This window comes from Poeciliopsis prolifica, unplaced genomic scaffold, assembly GCF_027474105.1.
Source record: "Poeciliopsis prolifica strain line A6 unplaced genomic scaffold, Auburn_PproV2 SCAFFOLD042, whole genome shotgun sequence".
NCBI classification, from domain to species: Eukaryota; Metazoa; Chordata; class Actinopteri; order Cyprinodontiformes; family Poeciliidae; genus Poeciliopsis; species Poeciliopsis prolifica.
Window position 1 is genome coordinate 1,590,682 of NW_026562417.1, and position 17,845 is coordinate 1,608,526.

The following is a 17,845-nucleotide window of genomic DNA, read 5'->3' on the forward strand; positions in this document are numbered from 1 at the left end:
TGTTTATGCCACAAATCTAGGATGTATGCATGGTATACAAGTATCTTCGGTTTGAAGGGGTAAAAGATAAGTTGGAAATATTTTTCAATATCCTTGTTTCAGGCTTCTGAGGACCTGAAAACTCAAATTCCATCCTTTTTCTACGACAAAGTTTCAGAATCTCCTTAAATAAACTCCCACACTAACTAAAAATGCAGTTAATTTAACCACTTTTTTCCCCCTCATACAGCTAAACAGAAATGCTACCTCAGCTCTGTCTGAAACATCTTCCTGCAACTTAATTAAATAGAAACAGGCAAGTCGCATAATAAACCCCTGGTCCGTCCTGAGCGTCTGCTTCACTACTGCCCATTCAGACAACCCCCCTGTTCTTGGGCAAAGGTCAACGCAGCAATAACCAGGCAGCAGCAGACATAGAACAGGTATGAGAAAAAAAAAAAAAAAAAAAAAGAAAATCGTGGCATTAAAGAGCATGGCCTTTCTTGGTTTGACAAACAGCTCCCCTGACCTTTCTCACAGAGTTCAGTTCAAAAATGCTAAGCGGATGCCTTACAGGTGACAGGCTTGTTCTGAGGATAATGGAAAAAATGTTGGTCTCATCAGTGTCTCCGGTGGTAAATTGCGCTGCCAGAATGCATCTCATTGTCTATTAGGGCCCGGCTCACGTAGGTTCGGTTTAATGAAGTTCACTCTGTTGGATGATGCTGGAAAGAGGGAGCTGGGGTCCTTACGGTAACAGAGCCACAATGGCTGGAACAACTGTAATGGTCGGTTCCCTCCACATATCAGCAATCAGACCCGGTGTAAGCGTATCTGCTCCATTTGCACCATTCATTTAATAAGTATTCCTCGACCATTAGCATCATTTCCACAACATTTACCTTTCAACTGGAGCAGAACTGACTTCCTTTTCCTCTGTACCGACTACCAGACAACGAAAACACACAAAGCAGTCCAGCTTTGCGAAGTGTAAGTCTTTGAAAATGCAGCTGATCAGAAAATACTGACTGCTTAAATAAAAAATCATGTAGGATTGTCTAGTGCAGCACAAAGCTGTTCAGATCTTACTTCACAGATTGACCTATTTGTATCATTTGGTAGTTAATACAACTAGACAAAGATCAAAAGTGGGGTTCCTCAAGGCTCCATTCTCAGACCACTTTTATTCACCAATCTAAATGTTCCATCGCTATCAAATAATGCAGCACTCACTGCAATGCAATGCAAACAGTCATTCAGAGAATACGTCTATGAAATAAATCATTGAATGAGACAAAAATTACTCTGGTTTACAAGAAATCATTGTTTATGTCGTCGTTCATGTTTATGGCATATAGATTATATTAAAAAGAAAATTGAAAATCACTTTTTCTGAAAAGTATAATAGCATATAGCTTAAGGTAAAAGAAAAATAAATAATAATAGTAGTAGTAATACAAACCATGCTTCTGTTATTGAAGATTTTTATTACTTATCTAGACAAATGTGACATTAATTTTTTAAACTATTTTACTGCATCAGTTAGTTGCTGTAGGAATCAAGATGGAGGATTTGTACGTTACTGTTTGTAGCTTCTTCCCACCTGACATGTAAACGAAACAATTATTACAGTGGCTAATTACGTAACGCTAACGAGCTCTAATAAAACATTTACATTTAGTAGTAGTGTATCGATATTTTAGGAGGGTGGTAATATTTGTGGCGCAAAATACTTACATTTGTCTCTTCTTTTCGCAGCGCAAACCCTAAAAACGTTACTTTCTTCTTCTTGCGGTTGGCAAACAGCTTTCCGGTGCGCATTACCGCCACCAACTGGTAAGGAGTGTGGCTCGAAAAAGATTCCCCCGTGCCCTGGACGTCTTTTTAAGGTTCCGGAGGAGTCCATTTTGTGAGAGTGAAGAGTAAAGTTTGTATTATTATTATTGTTTATTTTTATATAACACGTGAATGTTATTAGTGAATTTAGTGTCTTGTTATAAGTGAGTAAAAGTTTGACTTATTGTGAGCTTATGCTGAGACCACACTCCTCTTTATTAAAAGATCAATACACTTTCAGACCTAATAAACATTTGACACTGAAACTGGAAGAAATTTTAAATATCCAAAATAAATAAGCATAAGAACTTAAACAAAAACATGTAAAAGGTTTCCATAATAAAAAAAATGGCAAACTGAGGCCAACATGTCAGACTGAAGATTTTTTTTTAATCATCTTTGGTAGAAACAGACACAAGAAAAACAAACAATTATCCAAATGTAAATTATCTAACTCATTTTAATTTATCAATTATCACAGAGTTACTGCTTATTGAGATATTAAGGCGTAGACTGACTTCAAATCTGTTTCAATAAAGTGTGTAAAAACTATCCTTGCTATCACTGTTTGTTTGGGAATCAACCACCAATCAAATAAACCTGATTAGCTGATCACCGGTGAGTGTAAAAACATCGATGGAAGCAGACCTTCAACGAAGCACAACAGCTGCAGAGTCCAGGGAGGAAAGGAGACGTCTCTAATTTTGTCCACGACAGTCCAATCACAAAACACCGTTTTGTCTCTCGCACGGTTTGTCACGACGCCAACCTGGCCAGGTCGGCCAGAACCGACTGCCGCCTGTCAGGCTCAACTAATTCATTTAAGAGTTGCAAATGGAGGAAACTTTGGAGAGGACTCTTAATGGAGTCTCTTAATTAGCTTCGGTGTAAATTGCCCTGATCTTAGTGTCCATGGGAGGGGGAATATAAGAGAGGAAGAGAGAATCAATTTTGAAAATGTCGAATAATTACTTCATAAGAGCAACCTTTCTAATTTGAAGCTTGCACAATCCATTTGTTTTGGTGTGACAAAGTGGCAGCTGTTTCTCGCCATTAACTGGACCTTTCTCCTTTCCAGAATCAGGATTTTAATAAGAACGAGAGAAATCAAAGCCGTTATGTCATCACATTATGTCATAACAGTGATGTAGGAAAGACAAAAATGTAACAGATGTTCTGTTGTGTAACATTTGAGGCATTCTTTTTTTGGCATGAACCAATTACAGATTTCCATTAGTATGTAATTACACACAAAAAGATATTTCATTTCCTTATATGAACTGGAGGCTTCCAACTAATCTCCTGCCCCACCAGCCATATTGCAAAACCGTTACAGCAGGATATAAATGTTCAAACTAAAACCTGGAATTTCAACTGACATGTCTAATTATGCCATTTCGGATCACGTCAGTCTCTGTCAGTTCTGGAAGAGTAAGGTGAAAGTGTACAAATTGAGCTCATGTGCAACTAACAAAATAGACCCAAACCAAAAACTCTCAGCCTTTTACGTTGATTTCAAAACCTAATGTTTTACAAAACATGAAAACGAATTAATAATAACTGAACAACAGGGTCGAAGTGAAAATCTGGAAAAACGTGCCACGGTGTGGAATTTTTGCTTATGTGCGATGTGCAATTCTTACCACTAGATGTCACTAAGTCGATCTTATCGCACCTTTAAGTTGATGTACCAACTTGCGTTTTTCTGCAGTTTAAACCACTAAATGTCACTAAAGCTGCCCTATTATGCCTTTAACTTGATGTGGAAACCTGACATGTTTTTTGTTTGTTAGACAAAATAACAAAAAATGAACATCTCTATTTAGGTACAATTTCCTTAAATTCAATCCAAAAATGCATCGATATCCAATTAAGGTGGTACAGATCTCAGATTGTCCTGTTCCATCCATCTTCCCGGCAATTCTTACAACCTGCTCAAGGTAAACCACCCCCGCAGCATGACGCTGCCACCACCATGGGGACTGTGATGGTTTTTCTGCAGATATGTCGTTTCCATGTAGGTCAAGTAACCATGTTTGGATTTCAACTGACAGGAAAAGATTTTGGCCACAGGCATCAACAAAACGTGCTGATTACACACATACTTTAACGTCACCCCTGTGGCCTTTCTGCCTGGGTTTCTCTGTCTTCGTGATGCTGGTCGTTCACTGACGTACTCCATGCAAACCTCTGAGGCTTTCGGCCGGATTCAGCGACAGGTCAATTCTGAAAGGAACTGACCTCTTCGTCACAGCAAAGAGGGTGAAACGCAGATACATGTCGCACTTTTCAAATACTAAATAGTTAATGTTGCTTCCTTCTACAATATGATTTGGCAGACTGTAAGTCGACACTGTCCCAAGTCTATTTGGTCGTCATCAGATTTCAACAAGCATTTGAGTCATTTCAACACTTGAAATAGATTAAACTACTCCATTTTTCGTTGTTGATGATATAACTCTGAGTTACATTCATATTGATTCTGAATAGGACCACACAGATTTGACACAGTCTTGATTAAACTATGTTTTAAGATGAAGTTCCACTAGAAGCCAGTAAAGTTTGTGGTTTTCTTGAGGCAAGCTGTGGGGAAAAAAAACACCAATACTTTTGCAAGATATTGTAGACTAATAATCCGTAGGCTATATTACAACATGCCAGGAGTAAAAAAAACAAAAAACACTAAAGTGTAACAGCTTCATGAGTCTTTAAAGTTGCACTGCTTGCGGTACTTTCCATCTAAACTCTCCATGTTTCTTGCATCTTACCTAAGCCCACTCCGACGATCAGCCTCCCCGCCAGCAGCGCCTCTTTCCCGGGAGCGGTGCTCAGCACGACCCCGCCCACCGTGAAGAAGAAGCTGGCCAGCAGGATGCACACCCGGCGGCCGAAGAGCCCGTTCAGGAAACCGCCCAGCAGGGCGCACAGCGCCGCCGCGGCCACGGTGCTCGAGATGAGCAGCTCCTGCCATATGGCGCTCAGGTCCAGCTCCCTCTTGAGCAGGAGCATCGCGCCGGAGATCACCCCGGTGTCATATCCGAACAGAAAGCCCCCCAGGGCGGAGAAGGCGGCCAGGACGTAGACGAAGGCTGGAGTGACATCCTGCTGGAACTGCTTGCGGGCAGCCCGCTCCAAGTCCCCGGTGTTGGTGGTGGAGGAGGAGGCGGCGGCGGCGGCGACGGAAGGGGCTGTTGCGCCCGCGGTGGTGGAGGAGGAGGATGCGGCGGCGCCCTGGCTGCTGATGCTGCCGCTGGACGGAGCTTTGATGAGGCTGCGCTCGCCTTCGTCGTTGACTTTTTTCCAGCGCTCGCCCATCAGGTTGCTCATGCTCCGCAGGGTGTAGTCATGCTCGACCTGCTTTCGCGACATAAGGAAGCGCAACACGCAGCGGGGGCAGAGCCTGACTTATATCTGTGATGTTTAGGTTTTTTTCCTAAAGAGAGGGGAACGCCATACACACACACACATACGCGCGCGCACACACACACAAAGAAAGAAAGAAAAACACACTCGACCGACAAAAAAATCCCCACCTCCTTTCTCCCTAAAGTTTCAACCAAAGTGGATATTTAAAAGCACTCGAAAGTGCGAAACGAGCAAAGTTCGTCCGTTGTGTTGCTTTCGACGCCGCGGAACATCTCCTGGTCCTGATGGGAGACTTGGAGCGGAGTGGTGAGGAAAGGTGAGACTGGAGAGGAGGGGTGTAGTGGACGCGTTCGTCACCAGGCGGCGTAGGCATGACGTAAGGAGGTATTGTTTTGGAAACGTGGTGTGGAGACGATGAAGACAGCTCGACCAATAATATGGCACGCTGAAAATAGCCGCTGAATTAAAAGCATTATTAAAGATAAGTACATTAATAAAATAACATTAAGTCATTATACTGAATCTTTCTGTTTTTTATTTATTTTATTTCATTTTTTTTACCCCATTTCTTTTCGACAGTAATAGCTTTAATTCGTTACGAGAACAACAAGCGAATCTGCTGTGACTGAAGGTAAACAGGTTTCATTCTCCTTTCTTGGTAAAAATTCAGAAACCTGCTGCCCCCTACCGGACTGGATATATATCACACATCATAGTTTCGAGAAAGCTGAAACTTACAGGAGAGAACAACACAAATAACATTTCCATGATGCAAGACTATTGATTGAAAATCTGATAAATATTTTAAGTGACTAAACAATGCTTTGGTTGTTCTCTGAATGCATTGACAGTTCAGGACACCACTAAATGTTCAGCGATGCGAATATTTGTTGTGGGTTAAAACAGATTCCATCTATTTTTGTCTCAATAAATTTCCTCAGATAATCAAAGAATTTAACATGAGAAAAAAAATAGACATGCTTGACATGTATATTATTCAAATTGTACGTCATAACCTTAATGTGGCTATTCACACATGGAAATGTAAATCAATACAATTCTGCAAAGACATGCTGAAGACAAATGTACATTTCAGACATTTGATGGCAGTTGTTGGCTCCTGTTGTGATCCAACCAAAAACATTTTTGGTTGGATCACAGATAACCTGATCTGTGATGCCACAGATCAGGTTATCTGTGGCATGAGTCACAGCTAGTTTTCATAAAATAACATGGACAAATTTCAACGTGATCACAATGCTAAAAGAGAGACCGTAACAAATACAGTAATAATAAACTTTTTTACAATACAAACCTTTTTTTCCCGCTTTTTTTTTACACCAATATTTTCCATTTTTAAACGCATACGTTTGATTTGATTTGATTTTTTTTGTGCTTCCAGTGTTTCAAGTAAAATGCTCTGTTTGATAAAATATTTCAAGTGGACACTACTAATTGTCTGTGTTCATCTTAAACAAGTGACGTGAATATTTGGGTAAAAAAAAACAAAAACAAGAAAAAACATGCTTGATAAGTTGATCTACTTGAGTTAGGGAAGAGTCCAGTTCCACACAAAACATGATTTAAGAGTGAGGTGGCACCCTCTAGCAGCTGTGACGGAAAGACTTATTTCAGCAAAAGAACGCAAACCTGCCACTTCCCCGTACAGCTGCTGTTTTCCAAGTGAAGCATTCTGCAACTCACTGACAGAAATGTTCTTCTGCACTTCTACCAGAGTTGCCATGTTTCTAAACTCACTCTATTTGAAAGTTGTGTAACATGTTACACAAGTCAATAAACGTGCAAGCGCACTAGAAGTGCATTCTGTGTACACAGCTTAATCAACTGCCCTACACACACAATAATCATTAGTCATAATTATGTTTTATGGGCAAGAGATAAAGCATATTAATGTTGCCACTTGGGAGCCAGAACGGATGACTCATTTTAGCAAAAGGGAACTGATGTTGCAGTTGCAGCAGCATCCTCCACACTCACTGTTTTTCTTTTTATGCTTTACTAAAGTGTCTTAGAATTTGTAAAATAATAATAATAGGAATGAGGTTTAAATAAGATCCATTCAATCTATTGAAGACATACTAAATACCATTTTTCATGTTTGCAGTAGATACCATGCTGTGAAAAACTATTTCGCCACTCACAAATTTCTTCAAGTTTAGCTTTCTGGACGATACCCAAAAGTGTCAAAAAAAACTTTCAAATCAGGAAAAGGTGACTTAAAGAACAGAATTAGACATGATGACATCATCTGGAAAACGTGATGAACGTTCCAACCAACACAATATGGGCTAAAAGATGTCAAAACCAAACATATTATTGTCTCAATCTAAAGAAATTCAGGCATAGGCCTTTTCAAGAGCGTTGGTATGTTAGCAATCCAAAATGAGACTCATTATCCCCAAATGGAGATTACATGGAACAATGATGAACCTTCCTAGGAGGGTCGGCCTACCGAAATGACTTCAACACTGCACCAAGGACGGGCGAGGTAAAGTGTTAGAGGGTGTACAGTCTGCTAAAACTAGAATTAAAATAATGCAATATTTAAAAAAAAAATGAAATACTGTATCGTGTGACGTTAAGGGAGGGCTACTTTTCTTCAGGTCTGAGCATTTGCTGTAAATGACTGAACCAGAATTCTGGCCAAAAACCTTGACTGAAAATGTCTGGCCATTAGTTCTTGACAAGGGTCCTAGAGGAATTGCAATTTACAAATTTCAAACAGAGAAAAGACAAAAAAATATACTTATGCTGTCTATCATCTATCCATCCATTATCTAACATGCTTATTCCAAGTGGGGCCACCAGGATTGCAGTTAGCACCCTAGACAAGTCGCCAGGCCATCCAAGCTCTGCCTATTATTTGTTTTCATAATCAGTTTCTTCATCTAAACTACATAACATTAATGGAAGAGAATGTTGTAAACAACAGCCAACTCCCAGCAGACCTGTTGATTTTTTAGGAAATCCTTACATTAAAATCTGTTCTAGAGACAGACACGCCATTTATTGTGAGCTGTGACTGAACGAGCCTCCGGTGAATACCCACAGTGAAACAAAAGTGATAAGGTGATAGGATGTGCCGTACTGGGGAATTCGAGAAAAAGCCATTGTTCGCGGCCATCAATGGTACAGGAAGACTTTGATCAGGGCCTCGGATGGAAACACCCGGGCTTTTGCGAGACCCAAAATTCTCCTGGAAAGGAAAGCGTTTCACTCTTTGAAACGGGCCAGACTAACAGAAACAGCTCGCTCGTACCACAATAAACTTTGGCCAGCTTCACGCTGCTCGTTGTTTGTTGTGTTTCCGACAGAGGATGGCTTGTGAAGTTCCTCAGAGGAGGATGTGCGCGACCGTGACCCGCCGGAGGAACCTCTGAACCTCTTCGCCTGTCGCTCCGACTTGAACAAACTGTGCGGTCGCAGTTGTGTTTGTGCCCTCACGCGCATGTCAGTTCGCGTGAGGGCTGGATGGACTTTTGTTGACGTGCTCAGCAAGATCAACATGACTGCCTGAGTTACTGGTTGCACGTGATGTAATTTAATGATAAGACTCAGGCCTCAGGCGCAAAGTCCTGCTGGTGGTTACGGCTATCAATCAGCTTGAATACTTACTGGTCTATCACTGCTTCACAGGTAAAGACTTTAACTGTATGTTTTCTTATGCTTTCACAGAAGTACTATTGTATGTGTAGTCCTTTTGTTAATTTTGTAAATTCTTGCATCTTTTGTTTAGGATATTATTTGAAATTTTGCAGAGAACAACTTTTTTCAAAAGCCTGTCCCTGTATAATCTTATACTGCATTGTCATTGCATGCTCAATGGACAGAATCGCAAAGTTAGAAATGTATTTAAAGCAGTTTTTTTTAAGAAGCTCAATAGAATTTGCTCCAAGATCTTGTTTTCCAAAGTGTGCTGTTTATTTGCAGGGATTTTGGTGTTGTGTTTTCTCCTTTTTTCTTTCCATCTGGCTAAAGCTGAGCCCACAGAAGCATCATGAGCGTAGAGTCCAAAAAACCACGCCAGGCATGTTGCTCCAAGCTCAAGGTTTGTGAAATTGCTCTTATGACAAGATATTGGACTTGCATTTTGGAGAGAGAGAAAAAAAAAACAATTCACATACAAACAGTTTCCAAATGAATTCATTTTGATGTGATGTAAGACCTTCTCAATTGTTGGTTGACTGAGATTAAGAGGAGCTGGGGTGATTTTTAGGATTGATACTGCACTATGTTTAACGCTGACGGAACACAAGTTGCTCTGTTTATTGTGGTAAATACTACCTACCAATTACGAAATGAATAATGATGATCTGATATAAACGAAAGAGTTAATTTCCAAGGGAAAATGTATTAATTAAATTAAAAGTAGTTGGCCAAGTATATATATAGTACATTTACTACTTAAATTACAAATTATATGCAGAAACCTATAAAAAAAACTACCGGAATTTGAACCATAAAATCTAGATGTTCACCAAAATTTACATTCTTATGTATGTATATATATTAATACATTTGCATGCTGTCACCATTCCAAAACTGCTTTTGTTAAAGACTGCTGCAAAAAAAGCAGAACTCACAACTGGTAGTAGTTTAATCCTCCACCAGATGGCGCAAGACAAACATAAGATTTGATACAGCAGGTTTTCGAAGAGTTGCGGGTTTTAGAAAAAAATAGGCGCATCGAAAACATATACGGTTGAAATTCTAAGATGAATTCGCAGGGAATTCTCCTAGTACTTATTCAGTTAGATAACATTAGATTTATTTTCTTTATTTTTTTGAATGAGCTGCATGTCTGATTAGAATAATACCTTCCTCATAATGTATCTGGTTTTATGTGAGCAAATGATGTTCTAAACAATCTTGAACTGATCAAATCTAAACTGAAGTGTTTCTTAAAGTTGAGTTAAAGCCCTGTAGGTGTTTCAATGTATGCTAAATGTTTTGTTTTAATCTTATGTACAGCAAGGCCACGTCAGTGACAATGGTTCATTACATAAACACTGAGAAAGGAGAAACTTTTACTCCAACAGGAATCACTGGGAGATCTTTGACGTGACGTCATTGGGTCAAATCAACAAGTCTGGCCCACAGAACCCTAATTCTTAATGTGTGTGCTCCTGCAGCTGTTCCTCGTCTCCCTGGCCTTTATGTACTTTGCCAAAGCTTTTGGGGGCGCCTACATGAAGAGCTCCATCACCCAGATTGAGAGACGCTTCGACATCCCCAGCTCTCTGATTGGGGTCATAGATGGCAGCTTTGAAATGGGTTTGTGAAGTTAAGATGTTCTGGATTCAGAAATACTTGGAGAAACTCCTTTGATTAATGGCTTTCTGCATTTATTTTCCTTCATAGGAAACTTGCTGGTCATCGCCTTTGTGAGCTACTTTGGTGCAAAGCTCCATCGTCCCAGGCTGATTGGTATCGGTTGCTTGGTCATGGCCGCCGGATCGTTCATTGTTGCGCTGCCGCATTTCCTGCAGGGCCCGTTAGTATAAATCTCATTTACTCTTCAACCATTTCACATTTAGTCTTCCATTTGTTGGATTTTTGCCTGGTGAGGGAACTGTTCTGTATATTCAGCAGCATTAAGTAAACACATCCAAAGCACTTCGGGAACAAATGTTGTGGGTGTACATACATTCACTAATTGGCGCTCTCTGTTCGGTCTCCAGTAAAATGTGTGTTTTTATATTTAGTGTTCAGACCCTGTGATTGTGTGGAACTGATGTCAAATTTCTTGCTTTTGTAGCACAAGCTTGACCATTGAAGCTCAATCTAATGTTTCACCACAAACTTTAATACATTCTAAAGGGATTTTATGTGGTAAGAGTTAAATATCAAGGTATTCTTTTTTTTTTTTTTTTTTTAGATTTTTTTGGTATTAGTGGCAAAATAGTTACCATATGTAAAAAAACAAAAAAAAAAAACGGTATTTAAAAATATAGAGTATAAAAGCAACAATAATAATAAATAAATGAATAAATAAGGAAACAAAATGGAAACTAATATCTAAAACAATAAGATTGGAAATAAAATGGGAACCAAAATAATACTGATAATGCTAAATGAATGTTGTTAAAAATATAAACAAATGTCAATTCATGTCACTCTGCATAAACAAATAAGCTCCTATTTTTTTTTTTTTAAATGGTGCAATATCTTGCACTTTAACTAATTTATCAAGCCATTCTTGATAAGAGTGTTTTTATACTTATTGCCAATTTTGGCAGGAGCAGTTCTCTATACATTTGTCGCTCTGAAGTAACAAAGCATAAGCATAGATATTAAAACATGAATTGATAGAAAAACCGGAATCTCTGACATCAATCATAATTTTATTTCTAGATATAAGTATGAGACCAGCATGTCCCACAACACTGAAGTCAACAGCACTGAAAGCATCCTGCCATGTTTGTCCAACCACAACCTGACTGAGAAGGACGAGACACCCGACGAAGCAACCATACAAGGTTTCTTGCACTTTGTTTGGACGTCCACCTTCATCCATTATGTGATTGATCCTCGATCTGCTTGGTCGCATGACGTTTAAACTCAGTTTCCTTCCTGTCAGCTTGCGAAAAGGCAGTGGGCTCTTCCATGTGGATCTACGTTTTCCTGGGAAACATGCTGCGTGGAATCGGAGAGACTCCCTCCATGCCTTTGGGAATATCCTATCTGGATGACTTTTCCAAACACGAGAACACGCCTTTCTATTTGGGTTTGTTTCATTTGTGGTAAACATGTTTAGTTGATGTTTTATCAGTCAAGTCATTGTCATGAGTTTAACGATATTGTTTTGGGTAGAGCTTAAAAACCAGTTTGTTTATTTTCACAAATAAAGTTATAGTTTGCGATATCTGTCAAATAATTACATCCACATTTGAGTAAACCATGTAATTTGGTTTCATTTGTCTGTCTAATTCAGATGGTTCTAGTGAAGGGGTTTTCTACCCCAGTCTACAGGGGCTCCAACACGCCTGAATCAAGCGACTTTTGCAGCGTGTTGTCCACCAGCTGCATGTAAATTCTTGATTAACTTATGACTAAACAGCAATTCAGCAGTTACTTCCTGTCTAAACTTCAACATGAGATTCTCAAGCCACGATGCAGGAAGTCAAGCTCAGCTCAACTTATCTTTAACAGTAAATTAGCTCAACATCGATCCATCCGGCCCAAAACGTTGACATTTAAAATCACATAAACCAAGCAGGAACCATGCCTGAAAATAAAATGAATAATAATCAGACTTCTTTTCACACGTTTCTCACCCTCCTCCTCTTCTCTTGTGCCAGCCTGTATCTACACAACGGGAATGCTAGGCCCAATGGTTGGGTTCATGCTGGGCTCCTACCTGGCCAAGACCTACGTGGACATTGGATTTGTCAATTTAGGTATGAGATTTGTCTAAACAAATATTCTTGAAATGTATTTGTAAGTCAGCGCAACATGCCTACTGGAACTCCAACTATTCCAGGTAGCTTGAATACAGTGTGCTGCGAGTGAAACCATAAGTGATAAGAATAAGCCTGGGAAAAATACTTTCTTTCTCTGAGCAGCACTTTCACAAAAATAGTTAACCTTTGTGACTCTGAATGTTTATGGTGTGGCTATTGGGTAAGAGTGAAACCCGAAGTCATGAAGTGAGAGTTGCAGGATTGTGGTGACGCAGCAAGAACTACTGCCTCAAAAGCCATGTTTTGAACAGTTGTTGCTAAAGCAGCTATTCCTCTGTTAGCTGCTAAGATGCTAGCTAAGAGTAAATGTTACTCTAGCTGAACTCCATCTAGACCAAAAGTTGGATGTTGAAGGAATGATGTCAGTAACTACCTAAGTTGACTGGGTTGCAGGTGGAAGTTGCGAAACTAGTGGCATTGGTTAACTAAGTGACTAAGGTAATGGCTACAGGCTACATCAGTAAAGTGTAATTCACACTATGTAATATTTTCTGCTAATTGTGGTTGTAAAATATACTATAAGTGCAGATAAAGAGTTTAACAATGTAGCAATTACCAGATTTTATGCGTGTGCCAGCCATGTTGGGTGTTAAGGTCTGGGAAAATTTCAAAGAATGACCTGAGATTTCTGAGGTTATTTATACTTTTTTGCTTTGCAAATGAGGAATTTCCAACTTTCTACAACAAAGGAAAGACAGCGTAGCGGGAACATTCTGTATAACCCAACAATTTCTCTTGGCTTTGACTCCCAGACAGCATCACCATCACCTACAAGGACTCTCGCTGGGTGGGAGCCTGGTGGCTGGGCTTCATCGTGAATGGCACAGTGATTCTGCTGGCGAGCATCCCCTTCTTTTTCCTGCCCAAGTCTTTGCCGAAACAGGGGGAGGAGGAAGACAGCGACAAAAAGAGTACGGAGCTATCTTCTGGGCCAGAACAGGAGAGCTTCCTGCCAGATGGGACCCAAGACTGTGAAGACAAAGAGAAGGCCGTCACATTTAAGGAAATGGCTAAAGGTAACTCAGCATTTCAATAGGCTGGCCAGGTAGAGGAAACATGAGATGAATTAGGGTGTACAGCTTCATCCCGAATCATTGGCGACTCTCATTTGCCTTAATGGTTTGTTCCGTACCAGATTTTGTTCCTTCGCTGAAAAGACTCTTCAGGAACAGCATCTACACGATGATAATCCTCACCAACCTGGTTGCGGTCAATGCCTTTGTCGGCATGATCACCTTCAAACCAAAGTTCATGGAGCAGATCTACGGCCAGGCAGCATCCAGAGCTAATTTTCTCATAGGTACAACCATGATCCTCCCACTCAAAGTTTGCTCTAACCGAAACAATGATGTTGTGAAAGGGAAGTGTTATTGTGTGTGATAAATCGGATGCAAGCATGTAGGCATTAAATGGCCCACTGTGAGATCTCCCTTTGTGCAAGCTGTATTTAGCATTTGATGGCTGTTTGTATGAGTGGCCGTCCAATACGGTCAGTGCTCTGAAAACAAATAGTCTGAAATGACTAAAAGACGGGAAAAGGATTCAAATGGCTGTTCTCCTTCGTTTGGTATTTTGCAGTGACCGTACTTTGAGCCATGTTTTCCAATCTAACACCCCTCTGCCCATCCCCTTTCCAGGCATCATGAACCTGCCCGCAGTCGCCCTGGGTTTCATCACTGGCGGTTTTGTCCTGAAGCGTTTCAAACTGGGTGTCGTTGGAGCAGCCAGAGTGTCCATCTCTGCATCTCTTGGGGCCTTTTGTATGCTTTCCCTTCAGGGTTTCTTCCACTGCGACAATGCAGAGGTGGCTGGTTTAACGGTGGCATACCAAGGGTGAGTGACTCGCACATGGACACATAACCCAGCTCCGTTTCAAAATCAAACGTCTTAGACTCAGTCACATTCTCACAAATGTCACTTTTCCAGTTATCCTCAAGTATCCTACAATTATTCCACGTTGTTGTCGCCGTGCAACATGGGCTGTTCCTGCTCCATGAAGCACTGGGATCCAGTGTGCGCCTATAATGGCATGACGTACGCCTCTCCCTGCCTGGCTGGCTGCCAGACCTCCACAGGAACGGGGAAAGCAATGGTGAGATTTTTTCCGATAGTGAACATGGAGTTCATGTCCACTGGATAAAGTGGCAATTCTTATCATTGATATTAATAAAAGACATACAAATAAATAAGTTGCTTGATAAAGTACTTTACATGGCAAATATTGCATCCAAAAAATAAAGAATAACTTTCCCAACTTTTATGATTATGCATGATAACATAAATCAATATTGATCGTTTTCCTCATTATTAATTTAACATCGTCACTTTTGTTTGCTTCACTGTTTTATGTCCAATTTTACTGTTTTCATGTCCTTTATTTAAATATGTATTCAGTATTAATATAGTTGTTTTTTGATTATAATTTGATTTTTAATCTTTCTTTGCATTTTCTTCCTTCCTGTTTTCTGCTTTCCTTGTTTTTTTTTTAAAGATTGTTTTGTTTTCTTTGTATTTTCTTTTGTTTTCCAAGAGAAAAAACAAAAAAAAAAGTATATTGAAATAAGGAAGGGGGGAACTTGGCAAGCCCCAATAGAAGGCTAGATTTTAATTTAGATTTGAGCTAAAACAAAATGTAGGTGTTTCAAAATCACCTACATTTTGAAAGGAACACAAGATTTGATTGTTTTTATTATTTACCATTTTAGTTAAAACTGAAAATAGTGTCTGATCTCGTTTGCTTTCATTTCTAAGTCTAGTTGCTTTAATAACTAATATGTAACTAATATGTTTGGTTTTTTAAAATTGTTTTCAGATTTTTTTTCAATTCATATATTAGGAGCACCTGTTGCCCATTGTGCCTCTCAGTCTTAGCACTGCCCTCTATCGGTGTGGCATGGTACTGCCAGTCTCACCAAGTTACACAGAATATGGAACGTTAGTATATAAAATCAAGAAAAATCTAATTCAGATCATTGTCTTGTTGTTTTTTTAAAGGTGTTACACAACTGTACGTGTATTGATACCTCCACGACTCCTGCTGCAAACATGTCCGCCGTGCTGGGCCAGTGTCCCAGAAGGACTGAATGTGACAACAAATTTAAAATTTACATGGCTTTGTCAGTTCTGGGAGCCTTTATTTCTGCCTGTGGAGGCACGCCGGGATATATTGTACTGCTGAGGTAAGGTAGAAACATTACACATTTTGGAAGCTTTGCATTTTGTCTTTCATAATTACATCTTGGCCAATGTAAAGCATGCTTGATTTTGTCTTCTTATGGCAACATGCGTAATTGTCACATTTCATTCTTTGATGTTTTTCAGAAAAACTTCAATTTCTCATTTTCTTTAATTTAGGTCCATCCAGCCAGACCTAAAGTCTTTGGCACTAGGCATGCAAACGCTGATCGTAAGAACTCTAGGTGAGCAACCAAACCCAACTACTTTTTCCATCTATTATATTTTTGTCCGTTTTTCTCAACCTGTCGGCCTATGCGACCTTGTTCTACCAGGTGGGATCCCTCCCCCGATATATTTTGGAGCACTGATTGATCGGACATGTTTGAAGTGGGGCAACAAGCAATGTGGAGGACGTGGAGCATGCAGACTTTATGATTCCAACGCGTTCAGGTACAGGGAAAATAAAAATAAAAAAAACATACCTCAACTATCAAAATGCTAAACAACATATAACTTCATTTTTCCAACACGCTTTCCTTTCAGGTTGACTTTCCTGGGATTGATTATTGGACTCTACATCCTGGCCAATATGTTGTGGGGAGTCCTGTACTTCAAAATAGCTAAGAGACAGAAGAAGCTGGAGCTGAGGAATCAGGCCAAACAGAATGGAGTGGAGGCTAACAGACTTAGCAATGGACATGCTAGCATCAGCATTGTTAAATACAAAGAAGACGCAAACATGGAGAGCACTATTTAACATGATGCGAGAAGGCCAGGTTGATGCAGAATGAAGATGAGCCCTTGTGTTCAGTCCTGAACATGCTAATGGTACAGTGTTAGCACTGTCTGGGTGGTTAGCACCTTCCATCCTTTGCTTCCTCCTCCTCCTCCTCTTTTTTATGTGATTACTCTTCATAAAGACATATAGACATCAAGTAAAGCAATTAAAAAGAATAAAAATATGACATCCTGTCTATTTTGTCTTTAGCTTGTGTGCAGCATTGACACTTGGATTGTTTTAGGTCAGTTTATACAGTCAACACCCGGTATGCAAGGGTGTTGGGGACCACAGAATAGCTTAAATCTGCGAATACTTAACATTTAACTACATGTTGCTTTCTGTGGGTTTACAAACTTAACTTGGCTAACTTAGCTAAGTTAAAACATTTTAGCAAAAAGGTGTAAGTGCAGTCATTGTTGCAATAACTTGATTTAAAGGACTGATTAGTATGTTCTTCAAAATGGAGCAAAATCCCAAAAGATATGTGAAATATCACACATGGCACAACAAGTCCTATGGTTTATTTTTGTAGTTGTACTAAAGGTCTCAGCTTGTCACTGAAACCCTATCTTCTGGAAATGTACATTTGTCATGTCATTATAACTTTTAAAGGCTTTTATTGCTCAGTTTCTATATATTTTATGTTTTGTCATTAATTATCAGCTGTGCTCCCATTTTATTATGTCTGACACCCATTTTTAATGAGTTTTAAAAGCTTTGTAAGCATAATATTACACTTTTTTTGTTACGTAACCTTATTTTTTTTGTTTAGTCAAACTGTCATTGGTATAAGCATCAGTGTTGTTAAGTATGACTTAAACAGTAGACTCCAAGCTTGTGGGTTTGCTTTCGAGTTTATATTGATTGTATTGTGTTTTAGCTGTTAAATGTAATATCCACTAAAGTAGACTATCAAACCAAGGTTAAAATGTTTAATGTATATACTAGGCTATGTATTGTTTTCTGTTGTAATTTTGTTGATTGTACAACTGGATGTAAATGCACTACCACCGCTACATGAAATAAATGTTATATTAATGTTTTAAAGAGAAATGGTGAGTTCAGTTTTTCACCAGCTGGGGCTAATTTTTGCCATATATGGTTGGATAGAGTTAGCAGGGGCTAAGTGGTGCATATCAAATATGTACAATGAAAATAATAGTTTTGTCTTATCCTGTGAAAAACGAGAAATTAGTTTCTTCCTCCACAATTGTGGAATGCA

General features: G+C 39.5%; 2 protein-coding genes across 2 annotated transcripts in view; one reads left to right on the plus strand and one right to left on the minus strand.

Annotated features, from left to right (window-relative positions):
- Positions 1-5,617, minus strand: part of LOC129376079 (proton myo-inositol cotransporter-like) — a 53,185-nt gene extending 47,568 nt beyond the window's left edge. The window contains exon 1 of the mRNA XM_055055519.1: positions 4,584-5,617. Coding sequence (XP_054911494.1) covers positions 4,584-5,184 — 601 coding nt within the window. The 5' untranslated portion in view covers positions 5,185-5,617. The remainder of the gene's footprint in view (positions 1-4,583) is intronic.
- Positions 5,618-8,688: 3,071 nt separating this feature from the next.
- LOC129376006 (solute carrier organic anion transporter family member 1C1-like) lies at positions 8,689-17,670 on the plus strand. The gene is made up of 15 exons (XM_055055393.1): positions 8,689-8,838; positions 9,133-9,250; positions 10,335-10,476; positions 10,564-10,696; positions 11,557-11,681; positions 11,783-11,929; positions 12,504-12,602; positions 13,418-13,681; positions 13,801-13,965; positions 14,303-14,498; positions 14,592-14,757; positions 15,660-15,844; positions 16,020-16,084; positions 16,175-16,292; positions 16,386-17,670. The coding sequence occupies exons 2-15, from the start codon at positions 9,200-9,202 to the stop codon at positions 16,597-16,599; spliced, it is 2,070 nt and encodes a 689-aa protein (XP_054911368.1). The 5' UTR covers positions 8,689-8,838; positions 9,133-9,199; the 3' UTR covers positions 16,600-17,670.
- The last annotated feature ends 175 nt before the right edge of the window (positions 17,671-17,845 follow it).

Bases quoted from the DNA above. Each gene is read 5' to 3' on its own strand.
- LOC129376006 (XM_055055393.1), top strand. From the start codon at position 9,200: ATGAGCGTAGAGTCCAAAAAACCACGCCAGGCATGTTGCTCCAAGCTC. The intron at 11,930-12,503 runs GTTTGTTTCATT...CTCTTGTGCCAG, and splicing joins GAACACGCCTTTCTATTTGG to CCTGTATCTACACAACGGGA. The intron at 14,758-15,659 runs GTGAGATTTTTT...GTTTTTTTAAAG, and splicing joins CAGGAACGGGGAAAGCAATG to GTGTTACACAACTGTACGTG.